At 34.8% G+C, this 13,718-nt stretch overlaps 1 protein-coding gene across 1 annotated transcript in view; it reads right to left on the reverse strand.

Moving 5' to 3' along the window:
- Positions 1 to 2,757: 2,757 nt before the first annotated feature.
- Smp_147670 (putative sorbin) overlaps positions 2,758 to 13,718 on the reverse strand; it is a gene marked incomplete at its 5' end in the record, with an annotated part of 26,170 nt that continues 15,209 nt past the window's right edge. The window contains 4 exons of the mRNA XM_018795476.1: positions 2,758 to 3,084; positions 4,789 to 5,055; positions 7,036 to 7,740; positions 8,722 to 9,422. Of these exons, the coding sequence (XP_018649785.1) occupies positions 2,962 to 3,084; positions 4,789 to 5,055; positions 7,036 to 7,740; positions 8,722 to 9,422 (1,796 nt within the window). The 3' untranslated portion in view covers positions 2,758 to 2,961. The remainder of the gene's footprint in view (positions 3,085 to 4,788; positions 5,056 to 7,035; positions 7,741 to 8,721; positions 9,423 to 13,718) is intronic.

Genomic DNA, 13,718 nt, shown 5'->3' on the forward strand with positions numbered 1-13,718 from the left:
TGTGGAGACTTCAGTAATTTTATAGTTGAGATCATGAATCAACTGAAGCTAGACCACCACGAAAACCTGGAAGCACTAGACGGCCGTGTCGTCCTATTGTGGGACTCCTCAGCAGTGCGCATCCACGATCCTGCCTCGCGAGATTCGAACTTGTGTTAATTTAATTCGGTTATTTATTAAGCTCGAAGAAGTGGCTTACATTGAGTCACGAAACGTCAGAAATAAAATTTTTCTACTCAATGGGAAATGAGAAAAAATATATTTATTTATAACTTTCTTATCAGAAGGGGTTTTTGTGGATATTTAGTATTTTCATAGTTGAAAGCGTTAGTCAAATGAAGCTAGACCACCAGGGAAAACCTGGAAGCACTGGACGGCCGTTTCGTCCTACTGTGGAGCTAGACATGAACACCACGTGATGATGGCTCAGTGGTTTATCGGTTAAGTGCTCTGGTGCAAGACTTGTATATCCTGGGTTCGAGGTCGTAAATGCGCACTGCTGAGGAGTTTTATAATGACTTTCTATCTAATGCTCAATTTATTTGAAAATATCAAGTCCAACTTTGATGTTTATACCTACAACTAATTAAAACGTTCAGCTAGACCTCTTTTGTTGTTGAAAACTTCATCGAAACCAATTTGTGAAATCATATTTAACGTTATATCAAAATCATTTAATAATTATTATGAGTAAACACACACATTCGTAAGATATAGATCTATAAAATGATGATTGATTGTGAAACGTGGCTAACCTTTAAATAATAATACTAATATCCAAGAAACAGTTGTTATTGACATTCTAACCAACCAACCCAACGATAATTGTAATTTTTACTGTATTACGTTATGAAAAACTACTGGTATGGTGTGTGCTACTGACATCGAGAGATATAAGTAGTATGTATTATCAATCGAAAGTGAAATACCTAGTGACAGAAGATTAAGAAGATCAAAGAAAAGAAAACGAGAACAGAAACGAAAGAGAAATAAAGTGTGAGACGATTGACTGATATCAAAAAAAGGAACAGTCAGGTTTAAGACAATTAATTGACACTTTGCGAATGAATTTACTGTATAGTTCTGTAATTTTGTATTCTAATATATTCAACTGTCCCCACTTGTGTTCTCGTTCATTACTCTAGAACTTCTCACAATGTTATTTTAAATGTTTATGTCCACTTAGTCGATGTATATTTTTGAAACAAATTAAGCTCATATTTATAAAGAATTTGCTTGTATTTATAGAAACTATATTAATATAAATTCACCTGGTATTGTTTGTTTAAATCTTCCCATTGATTTTTGGGATTTTTGATCAGTCTCTTATTGGCATATGTGCATACTGTGCAAATTGCCTCGATATTGCACCTCATTGCACAAGCTAGTGGCTATCAGGAATCAGTAGCTGAGTGGATAACGCAATGGCGTTTGAAGCGAAAAGTATTGGGTTTGAGTTCCAGAGTGAACATCAACTTTGAGACGCAGGTACATCCAGCTGAAGAGTCCCAAATAGGACGGAACGTGCGTATCTGATTCCACTGCTAGCCACTGTCCATCTTTGCTTATATTAATATAAACTTGTTTACATATAAATCTAACTCCAAGATAATCCACTAATCTCCAAATTCTGATATAGTTATTTTAAACGAAGTTTACGGAACGATTCTGATGATTATGAGCTCTTGGAATTAAATGTTTTGAAGGTGCATCCTAATAGCAGTTTCATAATTAGTTGATAGGATATTTTTAAGAGACTTTAAAATGAATGTAGAATGTTGAAATAATAAAAAAGCATTCCATGTAATCAGCTATAACATTAAGTGTATCTGTGTACTACCACATAGAATATCTAACGACTGCCTGTAGCATCTGTAAGGCTACTGCCGGTCCCGAACCCGGGTAAAGGAGGGTGAGTGTATGATCAGCATCTCCGTCCCGTAGAAAACAACTTAGCTAAAGAAAATGCTAACCAGAATATAGTTTACAAGAGCGGTGATAATAAATGGTCATGAATAAAAATTGAATGTAATGTCTAAAATGTGATAGATATATTTCTTTATGCTGAGAATCTAATGTCATTGTCTTTTAAGGAATGAATAAATTCTATATTCTACAATTCTTTATATGGTTTTTTAATGTCCCGATAACAATAGCGAATGGTAACTTTGGGATCCATTTATGGACCGATATTATGCATATATTTTTATCGTATAATCGCTTAATAACTAAAATATTCATATTCATATTCCCTTTATTATGAGCTTTATTTTGACCTATAGACTATTATTATACGATTTACCATTCTTGAGTTATCCCTAGTCTATTGATTACTGTTCCTCCTATTCACAGCCACATTTGGCCAAATCTTGTACAAATATTATTTTCTATTTTATGGTACGATGTGGTCAGTTTGTTTGGTATATAAACCCAGTATGTTTGCGAATAATGATTCGTATATTGCAGAGGCTGTTATTGGTGTTCTGGACTTAACTGACTGGGCTAGGCAGAAGCAGGATCAACAAGTACTCTAGAGTGCTGGTACGGTTTTCGTGTGTCACTGTTCCAATCGATAATTCGCTGCTCTCTGATTGGCGATGTTATCACGTCATACATTAACTGGGCATCCACTCGGCCACAAGTTATAACAGTTTTATTACCCTAAATGTTACCCAATTAGATTTCTATGATTTAAGGTTACGTATTTATTGGATAGTAGAGAAAAGTTTCAATGACTTATACCTGGATAAAAAAAGAATGATACCATTTACTCTCAGTCTGTATTGAACTGAATGTCAAATTAAAATACATATGCAAATACAAATAATATAGTTTAAGTAGTGTTTAGATAATGTTTACAAATTTGTATGTTTTCAGTAACTTGTGACACAATTACATTCTAAAGGAAATAGATTAAGTATAATTACATAGAGTTTAGATCACAGTTAGTTTTATGAATCTTTACAGAGGCTTGATAACTTCAACAAATGTTGCCGGAAACATTCCACGATTACCAGTACTAGCCGATTCCCCACGATACCAGTTTTCATCAATGGCTTCAAATAAATACACTATTTCACCAGGCTAAAAACAAAAATAATTGAAAAGCATAATGGAGTGATATAAATTGAAAGGAACTTCCATTTGTCAATACTAAGATGATTAGTTCTGGAATATTTGATAAGATTACTTCTCATTTAGTTTCTATTCAACATATCTTGATAATTGAAAGCGTGATTCAATTGAAGCTAGATTACCAAGGAGAACCTGGATGCACTAGACGGCCGTTTCGTCCTACCGAGTTAGACATAAACGCTATTGGGTGCCGGCTCAGTGGTCTAGAAGTTAAGTGCTCTGCGCGAGGTCGTGGATGCGCACTGCTGAAGAGTCCCATAATAGGACGAAACGGCCTTCCAGTGCTTCCAGGTTTTCTGTGGTGGTCTATCTTCAATTGACTCAAGCTTTCAACTATGAAAATACTAAATCTCCACAAAACCCCTTCTGATATCTTGATAAATCAGCCTAAAATAGCAATTTTTATACTGATAAATGATTACATACTGAGATATAAACGTTTTGCATTCTATAGAGACCTTCACAGTTCATCCACAAAATAACATTGAGTAAATTTAGGACCTTCGACAGTCCAAAAGAATCAATGGTTCAAATCTAAAACTAAGGTTAGTTTGTTAGACTGAACAACAACCATTTAATTCTAATGGTGATATCTGCCTCACTGTAGATGCGATTGAAGCTCAGCAATCACGGATGTACACTCGAAATCAGGTTCTAGTGAACTTATAGTTATAAATCAATTCATAGCTATTAAAAAACATACTAACTACTGTAAAATAATAAACCACGATAATCATAGTCCAGATATTCCTCGTTAAATTAGCCCTAAAAGTTACCAGAGGTTTTCTGTTTGGTTGTTTATCTGAAACTGGAAACCTTCTAAACTGTCCTAAAGTAGGATAGTGCCATTTTTTATGATCAGACATAGAGATACACTCATTTCGTCCCCAGTTTAATGCTTAGCAGCTATTACATACGTCTTACTCAAAAATGTACAAGGTTTATTTTGAAATCTAGCCCAAATTCTTAATCACCACGGTATTTATCCGAATTAACTTAGGTATAAATCCTTATATTTACAAGTAAAATTCCCCTATATGCCAGTAAATTGTAAGTGGTTCGAATGGAATGCATTTGACACACTACTTTTTTATTTATCATCATACAACAGCTGTTCTTGAATCAAGCTATATGACTCACCACCGGTCTTTGATCTGATAATTGCTCGATAGGTTATCCAAAAACACGAAGCTGCTATTCTTTTGTGTGGTGAATATGAAAGTAATCACATATTAACTTGGTGATTTACATCAGTGTTTTGTGAGATGATTACTTCTATAGTACTATTTAACTGAATTAGTAACACCCTGAGAAGTTCCTAATGATGTTATCTATGACCCTTTTAGAAGTCTTTACAAATGACAGGTTTGAAATCGTTCGCCATTTTTAAAGGTATATTGTCTTTCAGCCTTTTGGTACTATGATTCCCTATTTCAAATGAGTAATTATTCAATGGCTAATCAATCAGTCACAGATTCAAACTCACTCAATTTGTTTCAACTTAAAGTAATGTTCAACTCATGCGCAGTCAATATCTATTATCCCAACAGAAATTGATCTGTTGGTTCGGATGGTTATCATTATTCTATCAAATGAATAGTATACAAAGTTATAAGTCAGTAACTGAATATGTGAAATGTAAATTCTGATTACCGATAAACCTAAATCTTCATCAGTTTCTTCATCAAATTTATATAAAGCTTTGACACGTGGTCTAGCTTCCAAACAAGAAGCCAATTCATTTGAGTTATCAATAACTCGAACATTGGAGATTTTTGCTAAACCAATAACACCAAACCAGTTTTCACATTTTATCCATTTTCTACTTGATGATGAAGACAGTGAATACTGGTGATGAGTATCACTACGTGTATCACAAACTTGAGGATTTGAATCAATACATTTAAGGATATCACCAACCTGTAAATAAAAACATGAAGATAATTAAAATTGATTCATAGTAACGAGGCAAGGCTATAATAGATATAAAACGAGGTTGATAATGAAACTTTATCATATATAGCTTAGAAATCAAATAATCTTATTTTGACTCATATCAAACGATGAGCTGGAACATATACGTTTATTGAACACGTAGGTTTGGTTTCGTAGCGACCTTGGTATCATCAGCTATGAAGAGGAAGTGTAATCTTATTTTTGAGATGGTGGGGAAGATTTGTAGCTCAGGTGGGTGATAACCAATCAAGAAAATTATGCAGAAACATAGAAACCAAAAATCAAACCAATAGGAGATACAACCAAAACAAAGAAATAAACAATGACAGATTTAAGGTCAATAAGAACCAATCAACATCGAGGTGCACAGGACAAGCTGTGAATCACATGTGGAGAAATTCAAACACTTCATTTCTACCCGAAGTTTGTGCTGATGATGTCGTTCAGAAGGACGATGAAAACTCCACGACCAAACCATCCAGCTCAGAGAACAAACCTACATCAAAATCTTAATTTTATTGGTAGAAATTTAAAAAGGATTCTCAAATGTTTACATTTTCAGTTCTCTATCTAAGTGAACGAAAACAGGGTTATCTGAGTATTCTGCAAACTGTCCTACACACTTGGCTTGTTGGAATTAAATTAAAGTATTTATAGAGTAGTTTTATAGATTTTATACATAATTTTATGATTTTCAATGTATTTCAGATGAATGCTCTAATTGATCAAGGTTCTTTGTCAGACGCTAGCACATTATAACACCTTTATTCTACTTTTTTGGTTAGACAAGATCAAGTTTCAACCATTCCAATTTTTCTTACACCTTTCATATTTCATTTCTAATACACATACATTTGAACTACAATGGCCATTGGGTATTTTTTTCATAAAGTGATCTACTTTAACTGTTCAAGTATTTGTATACTTCGTTACACCTTCGCTACAATTTTCACTAACAATTCAAGTAACTATACTTCGAAATGCACTTTTGTATGCAATTTTACTCGCTCAAAGCAGTGATAACATGTGCTAACTTTGAAAATTCATCAATAAGGTACATCCAGCTGACGAGTCCCATATTGGACGAAACGCGCGTTCTGGTTTCCACTGCTAGTCACCATTCATCATTGCTTATAATGCTTATGAATTAAGACTATACCGAGGCAATAAGCAGAGTATGCACATATGTCATGAAGAGACTGATCAACTGCACTCATTGGAAAGATTCAAGCAAACAATACCAAGTGAATATAAGGTCACTTAGCTAGTAAACATGAGTGTTAAAACGCCCTGGTTTATTTTTTTCAGCAGCAATAACACAAATGACTTTAACTAGTAGACGTAAGAGTATTTCGAAAATCAGAAGGAGGTTTCGTGGAGATTTTAGTGATTTTATATAGTTGAGATCATGAGTCAATTGAAGCTAGATCACCATGGAAAACCTGGAAGCACTAGACGGCCGTTTCCTCCCATTATGAAACTCTTCAGCAGTGCGCATCCACTATCCCGCCTCGCGAGATTCTAACCCAGGACCTACCAGTCTCGCTCCAGAGCACTTAACCGATATACCACCGAGCCGGCATCCAACAGTGTTGATGTCTAACCTCAATCAATCCACGAAATTGCGCGACCAACTTCCATTGTACTGAGGTAGATACCTGTCTCTACCTGACATGGATTAGCTCCGCTGGTCACGACTTCTCACTAGAACTCCAGGAATTACCTCATGGAGCCAGTCACTAGTGAGCATATGATCATAAATTACGGAAAACCATCCATTGCAGTAAAATGAAATCTAATAATGTTTAATGTAATATGCGAGTTGACCAAACTGAAGACGTACATATTTTTAATGTAAAAATGGTAGCTGCAATTCTTTTATAATAAACCTTAATTGCATAAAATGTAAGAAAACATGTATAATAAAAGATTGACATAATTTACAGTTAAATGAAGTTCACCAGTTGATTCATTGCCCAATTGTTCATGTTCAACTATTAACCAATCATTTGTTGCAATCAATTTACTATGATTACTCTCTCCAGTAGAGTCCATCAATGAATATTGATGATTTGATTCAGATCGTGGAGATTGTTGATTACATCTTACGTTTGTTTTTGTTTCTTCGGCCGTTGTTGTTGTTGTTGAAATCTGATTATTGTTTAATGATTTCCCAGAAGAAAATAAACTTATATAAGCCTTCGATGTGATTAGTTTTTCTGGAGGTTTTGTTATGGTGTACGCTCTTCTTATATGACTATTGTAATCAAAATTACTTTTGTTTGTAGTAGAACTATTATTACGCAATAATTTGGCACTTTTAACAATTGTTATTGACTTTGCATCTGTTGACTGATCTCCATCATCAGTTTCAATACCGTTATGCTTATTTGATTCACTTGAATGTTTTAAATGATTCGATGCATTACTGATATTATTGTTAGTAGTAGTATTAGTTACAGTACCATTCTTAATGTCAGTTGAATATGAATTTTCTATTGAATGTTTTCTGTCAACATCTAACCTTTTTGAACTATCCATTCTTGGATCCAATGTATTTTTATTATTTGGTGTTTTATTCAAACTATTTGAATCTGAAGACCTACTTGGAGATCGATTTAATTCTGGAAGCAGTTTGCTCAATACTGTCTGTTGGTGATTATCAAAAAGAAATAGAATATGACTATTAAGAACAGTGAAAGTAATTTATATGAATGATAAATTATCATCTCACGTTTAAACTGAGAAAGTTATACTATACAAATACCAACGAAGTCGAGGTCTTTGACGTTTTTCAAACACTTTCAATCTATAAGGTCTAAAGATATTTTATCAAAGTACTATGCAACTCTCTTACAATCAATCTCTATTATGGTTAATTTTGGTTAAGCCCTTTTATTAACTTACTTAACACATAATGTTATTTGAACGGTAACAATTCTTATATTCCTTTGCACCGTTATGATTACTAGAGCACATGACAGACTCTAGCTAAAACGCTGATTGCTTAAATTTCACTCAATGTTTCATACTTTTCCCTGTGTATATATGTACTCAAGTTCTATTATTAGCTTTTACTTTGCCTTTCTACGCCCTTATACAATTTGACTATAAGGTCGCCTATGTATTTGCTGGTATATACTTATTCGCCTCTCTGCTTCAAATTCTCTTGATGTTCTTATAGCTTTGTGATCTGTACTGTTCTCTTTTAAACTGTAGTTGCCCCTTCTTATTGCCTACTGATTTCAAACACCGTTAAGATTTATACTATAACGGTTCTTGAGGTGAATGATTAACAAAGCAAAGTCACTACAGTTCATTAGTTTTAAGTGCCTCGCGTGCGATCGCTTAACCTCTAGACTATTGAGCCGGTATCCAACGGTTTTAATGTCTAACTTCAACCGATCCACGAAATTGAGCGACACATCAGCCATTGTTTTCAGTGAGTTACTATCTTACAACAGACCCGGTTGAACTCCACTGGTCACTGCTTCTCACTAGAACTTCCGGGTTTTCCATAGTGGTCTAGCTTCAATTGATTCATGATTTCAACTATCAAAATTTACTTTGTTTAGTTATAAGACAAATATAAAATAATATAAGATTTAGTATACCAACAAAATAGCTCACTTCAACTAATAAAGGTGAATGATACTTTGTAGTTTTAACGGAAGTTTGTTCTTCTTCACTTTTTTCATTGTTTACCTTATTAGTTGTCTCATCTTGAATCTTCTTATTAACATTATGGTTATTATTTTCAGTACCATTTATAATATTATTATTGTTCTTATCATGTATATTATTCATTTGTGTTAATGATTTTAAACGTTCTGATGATGAAGGAGCTGAAGAAACTAACAAAGGATGTGATCCTGGATATAAATGTTTTGCTCCAGATGGCATTTGTCGACTACGATAAGAAACAATACCTTTTTCTTGTAACATTTGAGCTATTTGTGATATCGCAGTTTGATTTCTTGGTTTCAATGAATTAATCACAGGTGGTGCATTACAAGGTTTAGGTATTTGTTGTTGCTCTTGTAGATGATCAGTTGATGTTGACGATGATGGTGGAGGTGGAGGTGGTGGTGTTGGATTTGGTGCGAGTTGTGACTTGATTTGTAATGAACTTGGTGACTTGACAGTCGAATGTGAGAATGGTTTTGTAGAAACGTGAACACGATTAGGCAATAAATTATTGACTGGTAAACTTGTACTCAGTGGCTGAAAATTTATAAAAGATATTGTAACAAATATAATATAATATATATAAAATAATATATATATAATATAATATATGCCCTGGTACGGCCGAGAGTGGGGATAGTCCGCTCTTTCTCTCCAAATGCTCTCACATGGCCACTCGTATATAGTCTCTTCGAGGGAAGTTCTACTCACTGCCTTCTCGTGGTATTACTGTTGTTTGCGAAATTGAGAGGACGGGTTGGTGAACACGGAAAGTCCATCTAGGGGAGTTGGAAAACCCTCATTCCAAACTGATGGTGCACATTGGCTCCAGGATTTTGAAGGAACAAATGGCGTATGAATCAATCGTTGGTCATCGGCTACCATGGGACTGCATCTCCTCACGATGCTCCACTACCTTGTGGATCAGACCTTTAGGTCAATGGCTCCCGGTGTGGTCCCCTAAGAAAACCACCTGCCTCAGTTTGGGCATCTGGGCAGTATCACAACCCTCACAAAAATCAAATGAGATTTGTGTGGCGCATATGTATCTGGTGCCCCTTTGTACCAATATTTATGCGTTTAAATAAAAATAAAAATAAAACATAATCATGTGTGCAAGGTAATTTTTTAACAAAAAACAAAATTTCATATTTTCATCTAAAGAATTTAGTTAAGACTAAAGATTAAATGGTAAGGTATCATTTACCAATCAGTAATTAATATCACAGGGGAGGTTTTGTGAATATTATAGTAATTTCAATAGTTGAGATCATGAGTCAGTTGAAGCTAGACGACTATGGAAAACCTGGAAGCACTGAACGGTCCTGGGTTCAAATGTCGCGAGGCGGGATCGTGGGTGCTCACTGCTGAGGAGTTCCACAATAGGACGAAACGACCGACCAGTGCTCCTAGGTTTTCCATGTTGGCCTAGCCTCAATTTATTCATGATATCAACTATTAAAATTACTATAATATCCATAAAACCTCTTCTGATATTATTCAACATATGCTCACTAGTTACTGGCTTCAAGAGGTATTCATGGAGTTCTAGTGGCCAATTGGCACTGAAAATTAGGCTAAACTGGATCACCTATTTATTTCCTCTAATGACCTATGCACATCAAAAGAATTTGAAAATCTATCATTAAAATTTGATGGCTTGAATGAACAAAATGGTTTACTGTCAGTTTATTTACAACCTTATAATAATAGTTTAGAATGCCTGACGTCAAACTGCTTTGATTCCTGCAGAAGAACTTCAAACTTGATTTCTCAGCATAACACGTTACGTAGTGTGTTGAGTCGAGGATTTTCTGTCTTAAAGTTTATTATCTTCCGTAATTTTAATAATAAACATTCATCATTACAGCAATCGTTTCACTATGATTCATGATAGTAGAAAGTTAAACTGTCAACAGCATTTATAAAAAACTGTTGTTCTTAATGATGTATAACGATGTATGGAGAACTCAATATACAGTTGAATTTTCCTCCAATGGAGCTCCGTCCTATTACAATTTAAGTAGAGTCAATTTAAATACCTTATTCACAAACCTAAAGGTTTTATTCTGATAGCATTTTTGAGTAGGAATCCCAAATTATCTTTTTCGTTGAAATAGGTATCTGTCAAAGTTTTTAACGAATCATGCAGCTGGGACGAATCAAGAGGCATAACGATCGCACGAAAAGCATTCTAGTCTTAGGGACGAGATAGTAGCGATATTGAAGAAATACTTTGGGAAATACATTCAATGCAACATAGCCATGCTTTTTGTTCAAACAACTATAAGTGAGGTTTGAAATTTTCTGTGAAATCACCCTCAATATACGGAAGAGGAAGGTATCCAGTTCAGTCAAAGTCAACAATGTGCCAACATATTCAAACATCTCTCCATAAAGATTCTATAGCTTACAATGTTTAAAATTGTGTCCCAGACTAACCGTCTAAACCTAATCAATGTAAAATATTACTAAGTGACTTCTATCATAAACCTAACTATACCTGGAATAGCTTTTGATAATGAGTCATTTTGTATGTTTCTGTGTTAAATACAATTTAAACTAATGATAAAGGCTAAGAATTTAAGTTACCTGAATAAATTTGAAAGACATTAGTATTTTCTAGATTACTGTTGATAGAACCCTCATAGAAAAGAATCTTTATCAAGTAAAACTGCATTGATTTTTTACCCTTCCTTTCTATCATTGTCTTAAAACAATCTTTTGAGCAAAATAGCTTTATAATGTGTATAATTTCCGATTGATGAATGCAAAGTTAAGTTGGCCACATATTATGTAGAGTGGTGTAAATAGTAAAATGTTAGGCAAGAAAGTATTAAACGTCCTTAATCTAACCAACCTAAATCTATTGTAGTGCCGTGCATCGTTAATCATTCACTTCAATAACCGTCATAATTCCAATCTTAACGGTGCGTAAAATCAGAAGGCAAAGAGAAGCAGCACTACAGTTTATTGTCACATAACTTAGGCCAGAAAGTTACAAGCACCTGAGAGAATATCAACGAGAGAGTGATCAGCGAGCGAGCAGCAAGCGAGCAAGCAAGCGAACACGTAGCAAGCAATTACATAGGCAATTTATAGTCAAATTTAATAAGGTCACAGAAAAACAAAACAAATGCTGATAATAGGATTTGCGTGCATACATATATGGGGAGGAGTATGAGTCATTGAATGATACTGAAGCAATCTTCATAGTTGAAAGGCGTGAGTCCATTGAACCTTGACTACCATGGAAAACCTGTAAACACTGGGACGGCCGTTTCGTCCCTATTTTGAGATTCCAAGGGATTCGAGATGGTTATGTCCTGGGTCAACTCTTTCTCCCTTGGCAAGGTTCATGGATGCTACATATGTGCTTGGGCTTTGTTTTCGTGGTGTAGCCCCCCTCGTATACATATTGGCTTGATGAACCATTGTATAATCTTATTATAATTTTTGTCTTAGGAGGGGGCTTTATTTGGGTGTCCGGGGCGTTTAATTTCTTTTTCAAAGATCGGAGGGTGTCCATAAGTTGGTTTTGCCTTCGCGAAGTTCAAAATTCGTGTTCCCGGGGCAACTTTTCAAGGAAAAAGTGTTCTCAAAAAGAAATTCTTGCCCGTAAATTTATTTTGGTTCAAAATGAGAAAATGTAATCATTTATCCCGAATGGTTCCGTAACGTGGATTGACAATTTTGTTACATTATTTTCCAGTTTTGTAGGAAATCTTGTTAGAACGACTCGTTTTTTTCAATTCAAATGTATATTGCACAGTGGTTTCATTGTTGACATTCAAGGTTGACGGGTTTCGTCCTACTTCCCGGGGGGAGTAGGTCCTTTGATTTTCCTCCTTTACTATTCACCTTCAGGATCCAAAGTTTGAGCCTGTTGAGTGATGCAGTTCGAAGCATTTACACAATCCATGTCCCTCCGAGCTCCAACATCTATTCATAATTTCCTCTTCAGATGGAAATAGGACACGCTTTCAACTATGAAAATACTAAATCTCCACAAAACCGCTTCTGATACTTAAACGATCAACATTTTGGCTAGAGTTTCATGTGCTCTAGTGGTCATAACAGTGCAAGGAAATATGCATATTGTTACTACTCAAATGACGATGTCTGTTAAGTAAGTTAATAAAAAGGGCTTAGCCAAAAAAATTGACCATAGTCAAAAGTGATTGTAGGATGGTTGCTATAATATTTCTATGAAATATCTTCAATAACAACGAAATATTCCTTGATGTCTGAATATAAAATCTTCTGATAAATCAAAAGGTCAACTTACAGTAGTGCAAACTCTGTATTGATCTGTATTGGTCAGATTGTAAGTAGGACTTTTACAATTTAACAAAGAATTTGTGGTTTGTGAATTCAACGATTCTGTTGAATTTGATGACTATAGATAATAAAAAATGAAAAAAAGTAAACAGGGAAGTATGTAAAAACAAAATATCTTTTTACGAATACTTTCATTTAATATATAAAACATTTACCAAGTTAGTTCATTTTTCGTATAGTAAAGTAAAATACACAAACAGTGGTAAGATTTTTACCAGTCAATTCATCGAATAAATGTCTTCAAAGTTCCTAAATATAACAAAAATTAAATTCATTTAGTATTGTTTGTTTGAATCTTCCCATCGATTTGTTAGGACTGCAACTGGTCAGTCTCTTATTGGCATATGTGCATACTGTGTGTATTGTCTCGATATAGTCTTAATTCACAAGCATGGTAAGCAAAGATGGATAGTGGCTAGCAGTGGAATTCAGGACGCGCGTTTCGTCCTATTTGGGACTGGTCAGCTGGATGTACCTGCATCTCAGAGTTGATGTTCACTCTGGGAGAAACTCGAACCCAGTACCTTTCGCTTCAAACGCCATCGCGTTATCCACTCGGCCACTGAGTCTTGATAGCCACTTGCTTGCGAAAAGTACTG

Source organism: Schistosoma mansoni, chromosome 2 (assembly GCF_000237925.1).
Source record: "Schistosoma mansoni strain Puerto Rico chromosome 2, complete genome".
NCBI lineage: Eukaryota > Metazoa > Platyhelminthes > Trematoda > Strigeidida > Schistosomatidae > Schistosoma > Schistosoma mansoni.